The sequence below is a fragment of the Siphateles boraxobius genome, unplaced genomic scaffold (assembly GCF_051911475.1).
Source record: "Siphateles boraxobius isolate OS27281-9 unplaced genomic scaffold, OSU_SipBor_1 91, whole genome shotgun sequence".
Classification (NCBI taxonomy): domain Eukaryota; kingdom Metazoa; phylum Chordata; class Actinopteri; order Cypriniformes; family Leuciscidae; genus Siphateles; species Siphateles boraxobius.
Genome location: NW_027509221.1, coordinates 41,295 through 49,138, shown reverse-complemented (window position 1 = coordinate 49,138; position 7,844 = coordinate 41,295). Strand labels below are relative to the sequence as shown.

At 48.7% G+C, this 7,844-nt stretch overlaps 1 protein-coding gene across 1 annotated transcript; it reads left to right on the top strand.

Moving 5' to 3' along the window:
- The first annotated feature begins 6,699 nt into the window (after nucleotides 1-6,699).
- LOC143733158 (proprotein convertase subtilisin/kexin type 7-like) lies at nucleotides 6,700-7,615 on the top strand. The gene is made up of 3 exons (XM_077224736.1): nucleotides 6,700-6,898; nucleotides 7,120-7,254; nucleotides 7,337-7,615. The coding sequence occupies exons 1-3, from the start codon at nucleotides 6,710-6,712 to the stop codon at nucleotides 7,445-7,447; spliced, it is 435 nt and encodes a 144-aa protein (XP_077080851.1). The 5' UTR covers nucleotides 6,700-6,709; the 3' UTR covers nucleotides 7,448-7,615.
- Nucleotides 7,616-7,844: the final 229 nt, after the last annotated feature.

The following is a 7,844-nucleotide window of genomic DNA, read 5'->3' as shown; positions in this document are numbered from 1 at the left end:
GACTGAGGGGGGTCTGGGAGGATTCAGCCTCCGAGCTCCCCTGAGGAATCGCACGACCAGGTCGTTTTTCCCCAGTGACTGGCAAGACGTCGGTTTTGCCAACGCCGCTATGGCCGCCACGCATACTTTGAGCGTGGACGGGGTTCTGCCCTTATCCAGCAGCTCCTGAAGGAAGGAGAGCACTTCCGTAACCCCCAAGTCTGCGGGTGAAAAGCCCTGAGCTTGACACCAGGCAGAGAGCACCGACCACTTTGAGGAATAGAGCCGTCTAGTAGACGGGGCTCTAGCCTGCGTGAATGTATTTAACACTCCCTCTGGGAGGTTAGCGGGTACCCGTTGATGGCCCATGCATGTAGGGACCATAACTCCGGGCGAGGATGCCAAATCGAGCCCTTTGCCTGAGAGAGGAGGTCTCTCCTCAGCGGTATAGGCAGAGCCGGCCCGTGGCATAGGCGAATAGGCAAATGCTAGGGGCACCACTCAATAGGGGCGCCAAAATGAGTGAACGAGTGCATTTTTTTTGTTGATTTTTTTTTACTAATACTATTTTAAAAACATCAATTCAAAATACTACAAAATAAAGCAAAAAAACTCCACAAAAACTAAGTCCCCCGACTCCGGTCCAGCGCATCAATCTTCCCCCACCCAGCGAATGCTTGCAGTGCGTCAGAAACAGAGCGCGCGCGACCAGTTTACTGTTGCTAATTTGTTGTGTAGCGTCGCCCCTCGCTGCATCCAATGTAGACAGCATTGCTTTCGTTTGAGGGCACTTAACACACTCAATTACCCCGTAGAAACGGGCCTGGCAGCTCGCGCCAGGTCTAGACATGGTGAAAGTTACCTGATTGTGACGGATGGCCAAATTTACATGACATATTTTAAATTAGCATTATAGTCTGCAATAGATACAGTGCCAAACGGAAGAGAGGAGGATAAAAGGGGATAAAGACAGAGGTAATGTAATGAATGAACAGTTTATCTAATTGCATAGTAGTAAGTTATATAATTTAATGGCAGTTATTTTTACCTTAAACTTTATGCTAACAGTTGTTCTGAGTTCTCCAGAGGCCCCAGACAGTGTGATTTGTAACAATCACGTCAGTTTTTTTAGACGCATTCACTATCACTTTTATCAATTAATGTTTTACTCTACAGTTGTGCAGTTTTGAAGGGTATATATGGCATTTTTTAGATTTATTTGCCAAAATTATTAATGATATTTATATAGGCTACAGGTTTATTAAAAGTAGCAACGTTTTATGTAAAATTAACATTAAAGAAGACATTTCGCAGTTTCTTTCATGGTGAAAACATGAAACGTGCCATAGTTTAGTGGAAGATTGCTGCAATCAACTGCAAAACAAACCCTTTTGCTAGCGCTCAATGAATAGTTTGTGCATGAATGACATTTGGACGATGACATCACTGTTTTATCCAGAGCGGCTATATATACTGAACAAAATTATAAACGCAACAAAACTGTAAAGCTGTAAATCTGCCTTGAAATAATCTATATTGTAAAAAGCGCTATAAAAATAAATGGGACTTGACTTGAATGCTAGATGTAATGCTCTTGCTATTTGTGTTTAGGCTGTAATGTGTGTATATATATATATATATATATATAATAAACATAAATAATCATGAACATAATGACAGGGTGAAATGGGCTGTGATGCATCGGGCACCAGGTAAAATCTTGCCTAGGGCTGCAAATTGGCCAGGGCCGGCCCTGGGTATAGGCCACGGTGCAGTGCTGGTCAGCCGCATCAGGACTGGGAACCAATTCTGGTTCGTCCAGAGCGGAGCCAGGAGCAGCACTGGGAATCCGTTTTCCCTGATTCGTTCCAGTACTTGAGGCAGGAGCGAGACGGGGGGAAAAGCATAGAGGGGGCAGCGGGGCCATACGTGGGCCAGCGCATCCCTGCTCTTGGAGAAAAAGTTCGGACAGTGAGCGTTTTCTTGAGACGCGAAAAAGTCCACCTACGCTCTCAGGGTTCCAGACTGCGAACAAATTGGTCGCATATGCAACCATTTTTTGCGAATGTGCGAGTTAAAATGTTATGTGGTCGCATTAGTGCGAGTGGACGCCTGAGCAACAGAACGCCGTTGTATCAGCTGCTGCAGTCCGTAACTTATGTTCAAAATGAACGAGTAGGCTAAATCATGAATCCATTTTCCAAACCGTGTTTTCGACTTATTCTGAATCACTACGGTACGCCTATAATGTTTATTTTCGGACTATTTTATCCCGGGGTCGTCTCGGCTGCGGAGTAGCCCAGTGCCTGTGTGACTCGCCCTAGACATTAACGGAGAGAAGTTCCGTCTACAATGTTCTTCCGCAAGACACGTGCAGTTTATTTATTGACGAACCAATATGTTGCAATATGCAATATGTACGACCAAATCATATGCTGGTGCGACCAACTGTGAAAGTTGGTAGCACCAGTGCAACCAGTGGAAAAGTTAGTCTGGAGCCCTGGCTCTGCCGAATGTCTCCCACAGCAGTTGGATCGTCCGCGGGTGCAGCGACCATTTCCCTGCTGGGACATTTTTTCTGGACAGACAGCCTGGTCCCAGATTCAGGCAGAGGTTTCAGCCTTTAAAGGTTTGGGGACCTGACGCCACCCTGGCGATTTATGTATACCACCACATGTTGTCCGACCGGACTAAGACGTGGCGGCCTTTTATCTGGGGACAAATGCGCCGTAGCGCGTTGTCGACTGCCAGCATTTCCAGACAGTTTATGAGTAGGAGCTTTTCCCGTTCTGACCACTGGCCAAAGAACGGTCTGCCCTCGAGTAGCGCTCCCCAACCCGAGGTGGAGGCGTCCGTGGACACCACCGTCACACTCGAGGGAGTCCCCAGACTCACGCCTGACTGACACCAGTCGGCTATTTTCCAAGGTTCCGAAACGCATTTCATGTCGACCTTGAGGCGAAACAGACCAGAGGTCCATGCCCGGGGTGGAACTCGCGCTTTCAGCCACAGCTGCAGTGGGCGTATGCGATGCAGGCCCAGCTGAAGTACCGAAGATGCCGAGGCCTACTACATCACTACACCGCTAATACACCTCTACTACACCGCTAATACATCGCTACTACACCGCTAATACACCTCTACTACATCGTTTATACACCTCTACTACACCGCTAATACACCTCTACTACACCGCTAATAAACCTCTACTAAACCGCTAATACACCTCTACTACATCGTTTATACACCTCTACTACACCGCTAATACACCTCCACTACACCGCTAATACACCTCTACTAAACCGCTAATACACCGCTACTACTATATACACTCTGCTTACAAACGATATACACTCTGCTCACAATATTGTACAGATTATTACAATCGTATATCAGTTCAGTTAATAGCAACTGTTTAGATCCGATTTGTGTTCATGCAGCTCTTCGGCAATGACGTTGCGTTTATGGAGGGGTTTGCATTTACAATAGAGATGTTGTCTTATTTAAATTTTAAATAAAAGCCCTTACCTGCATGTGTTGTTTCAGCCATTAGAAGAGGAAGGAGGACTTTATAAAGGTTTTGAATGGCCCAATTTTGTTGACAAATGAATAGAAAATAAACAAAATAAACAAACAATCACAAATTGTCTGTATAAAACTTTATGATCATATATACAATTTAACAATATTTCAATTGAGTCAGTCTGTGCACTCTGGCGGGCACGAGACTTACATTCATAACGTGCTTTCTTTTGTGAAACTGACCCGGAGCCGAAAGCGCGGTGCGCGAAACTCTCGGCTCTGGGCAATGGCTGCTCGCTGAAAGCCGAAACTGGCTGATTTATGTGAGATGTCCCAATCATAAGGGATGGGGAACATTCTTTTTCCACTTTTTGAAGCGCGAGCAGCACTCCGGGCGGAAAAGCTTCCTGTAAGCGTGAGCGCGTGTGCGCGGGCTCTAGACTTACAAGTGTATTTGACGCCCCGAACATAATGGATGGGGAGCGTTTTATTAATGCCTTGCGTTTTGTGATAACACTTAAACGCGCGGGCGGAGCCCGGGGGGAGGTTTGTGTTAGCAAGCGTGAACGCACTCTGGCGGGCACGAGACTTACATTCATAACCTGCTTTCTTGATCGTGTAACAGAGCGGGCAGATAGTGGGCACAGACTTGTGGACACATTTCTTACATCTATACTCGAGCGGCTTTTCTGCGCTTTATGAGAGTGTGCTCTGCGAGTTTCGGAGTGCTTATGTGTAGTGGTGAACACTGGGGCGTGGGCACTTTCACTACACTTACAACACCGACGGCATGAGCCGGACCAGACATTATACTCTTTTTGAGATTTTTCTGGGTCGCTGTGAAAACGGCGTTTGTGTGCAGGCGAGAGGGTAAACAAACCGGCTCGTTGGCTGCTAATTGAACCACTGTAGTAGCCTGTTTGGAGACATTTCGACGGCGGCGCGCAAGCCCGTCCGGGTCATGCAGAGCGCTCGAGAGGGCTCTGCATGATGCGCGAACGGGGACGCGAGGGCGGGGTAGCTCTCTTGTAACGTAAAGAGAGCTAGCCGCGTGCTCGGTGGTCGAGCAGAACTGGAACAGTGTTTGTACGAGGGCGCGCGCACGAGTAGTGGTTACGGGACCTACATGTAACACAGATGATGCCCGTCCGGGTCATGCAGACAGCTCGAGAGTGCCCTGCATGACGCGCGAACGGGGACACGAGGGCGGGGTAGTTCTCTTGTAACGTAAAGAGAGCTAGCCGCGTGCTCGCACGTGTCCTTCGGCCTCATTCTCAGATGCGACGGCAGTGAGGCTCGTGAGCGGCAGCTGCGCGTCGGTGAGGAGAGGCGGGGGGTGTTGAAGGCTTCGAGTCGAGCCCGCAGGGTCGAAAGCGGAAGCGATTCACAGAGCTCGCAGCCCCGAAGTGCGAGGCGTCTTAAAAAAGACACTCGCTGCTCTTTTAGAATAGGTTTTAGCAAGGTAAAGGATACGTCGCCGGATAGCGTAGCTCGCACCGATGGCTGAAGGTGGCGAAGACGGCCGGCTTCCTCAGTGCTGTCCTAAGCTGGCTGTTCGCTGTTCGACGGCGGCGGTGGCTTCTCTCAGATCCAGCGTTGCGAAGAGCTCGCTGAAGAGATGAAAAATCAGGGAAGTCAGCCTACAGCCCCTAGTGTTATACGCTAAGCCACGCCCATTCTGGCGGGCTGTGACGCTATGAAGGCGCGGGCGCCCTTCATTGGGCGTGACGTCACGCCGGGCTCACTGGTAGGCTGCAGCAGTTACCCGCAGGGCAGCCAATGAGCACGCGAGATGGCCTGCTCTAGGTCTGCTAGCTGCTGCACTGCGTTGACAAGGAATACAAAATTAAGGATAATTTTTTGGCTTCAGTATCTCGAGAAGATGAATCTTCCCCCCATAGCGTAAGCTAAACTTACGCAATACGAGAGAACCTCTCGTAAGAGAACTCAGTGTCACGGGTACAGATATGAAGAAAGGGGAAGAGAGACACGGGAAAACCTGCAACCTGCATCACTCCATCTACACACAGTGAGTTTCACGCTGAACCGTCACGCAGTGTTTTATACTCAACGTAACATACAGCCTGCACAGCACACCGTGACCACAAGTAGAGCGTGTTTCTCCAGTCTTCGTTCCCCGATCTCCCTCCCTGCCCCCGCTGTCTGCTACACAATCACAACGGTTCATACATGCATGAATAAATTAAAAACACTTCCCTCTCCACGGGCCAAGAAGACCCATCCGTATGGTGTGGATAGTGCAAGTAGCACCCGTATCTGCAGCCGAGGACGCCAATACACAAGCCGGGGGCGGCGTTTACAGCATTTAGTTCATTCACCAGGTCCGTCTAACGTTCGTGTCAGAGGATTCTCCAGCTCGGAGTCTCAGTGGCATGTGGACGACAGTCAAGTGGAAATCCGAGGTAATTGGTGACACTGTAATAATTTCCCCCCTCTCGCTATGCTCACCCAGAGACAACTAACTAGCTCACTATCTTCATCTCCGGAGAACCTATTGTCCCTGAGAGACAGCCAAGACATTCTCCACGAGTCACCACCTCCGAACCCCCCTTCGCTTCCCCACACCTCTCTTTTAAAGTCCATTTGTGTACAACTTCCACAGGTGAATGTCATCAAAGCAGTCTTGACGACACTACAGTAGTTATTAGTGAAAATATTACATATAAAAAATACTAATATGTCTAAAATATTAATATACGTGTAGTTCATGAATAATGCAACAGTCCCAGTCTTCATCCATCCAAGTCCAGTGTGTTGAGCTCCTCCGCTTTTTCAACGTTTGCCATCTTGCTGTGAGAAACAGCCACATCCCGAGGATCCAAAACAGCAGACACTCGATTTCCTCCATTGTCCTGTGTGTGTGTGGTTAGCGGGTTTGTGTCGCGTAGAAGATTACGTCATAGCAGTTTCCTGTGGCGTCGCTATGACGACCAGGTACTATTGTGGAGGTACTATCTGTAATGGAAAACGGAGCGAAAAGCGAGCCGAGTTGAGCTGGTACTGGTAATGGAAAAGCGCCATAAGAGCCCCAATCGTCCCGCTAGCAGGACGTGACCGCTAATTAAACCTGTTTTTCTCAAAATTATGTTCTTGAAAAACATAGCGATCAGCCGACTTCAGATAACCATAACTGTTGTTGCCGTCAAACGATGAAAGAAATAAAAACAGATTTGGAAAGGGCTTTAATATGGTATCAAACCCTGTAATTGGTCAAATGTCAGGATGTGATGGGTCTTCCCAGATGGCATCACATGTGGTGATGTGTCTCCCGCTCTGTTTCAGGAGACTCGGCTCTGGCGTTGGGTGTCCTGAAGTACTGGAAACTCACTCTGTACGGCTCGTCTCTGTCTCCGCAGCAGGTGAACGAGAGACAGAGGTGAGCACTAATACTCTACATTCATTCAGTGCTTTTACTTGAAGATAATCGAAATGTTGAGGAAATAAACACCAAATATTTCAACTGTTAAACAGATTGTGCTGCTTGTTTTTGGGCCAGATAATCATTCCACGTGGTTTATTTGTAGACTAGATATGATGAACCTGTTTACAATGTTAGTATTAAAACATTTGTATGTAAGCAATGCATTTGTCTGAAAGTTCGTCTGGATGTGCAGAGTTGTAGAAGACGCCATGAGTGGCCAGTACCTGACCAGCAGCTTCGCTCTGCCCTGCCCGCCTGGCATCGATGTTCCTCCTGAGATCGTGAGCCCCTTCACCTCCAGCAGCCTGAATGTGTGTAGTCACAGACCACACACTGTGTTCAGATACTGTGCTGTGTACCCCGTGCCGTGACCATGACTGTTGTGCTGTGCAGTCTCTGCTGCTGCTGGGCTGCTTAGCCCTCTTCTGGTCGCTGTATTACACTCTGGAAGTGACGCTGGCACACTGGGACTGGCGTGGCTGTGGCGGGGCCGTGCGGGGCTGAGGACTGCAGGCTGGAGCCATAGGCCTGGAGGACAGTCAGGTGGTGGAGATCCAGCCGGAGATGGACACCGAGGCCAAAGTGCCCCTCATCGCTGCTGAAGAGCACACGTAGCACTCAGGAAAAGCCCAGATCGGGACACTCTTCATCTCTTCTGTCTCCATCTCTTCTGTCTCCATCTCTTCTGTCGTCTCCATCTCTTCTGTCTCCATCTCTTCTGTCGTCTCCATCTCTTCTGTCTCCATCTCTTCTGTCTCCATCTCTTCTGTCGTCTCCATCTCTTCTGTCGTCTCCATCTCTTCTGTCTCCATCTCTTCTGTCGTCTCCATCTCTCTTCTGTCGTCTCCATCTCTTCTGTCTCCATCTCTTCTGTCTCCATCTCTTCTGTCGTCTCCATCTC

What these genes read in the sequence shown, in the direction of transcription:
- LOC143733158 (XM_077224736.1), top strand. Translation starts at nt 6,710, where the DNA reads ATGGTATCAAACCCTGTAATTGGTCAAATGTCAGGATGTGATGGGTCT. An exon ending in CAGGTGAACGAGAGACAGAG is followed by an intron (nt 6,899 to 7,119) that starts GTGAGCACTAAT and finishes TTTGTCTGAAAG; the next exon opens with TTCGTCTGGATGTGCAGAGT. An exon ending in TCACCTCCAGCAGCCTGAAT is followed by an intron (nt 7,255 to 7,336) that starts GTGTGTAGTCAC and finishes TGTGCTGTGCAG; the next exon opens with TCTCTGCTGCTGCTGGGCTG.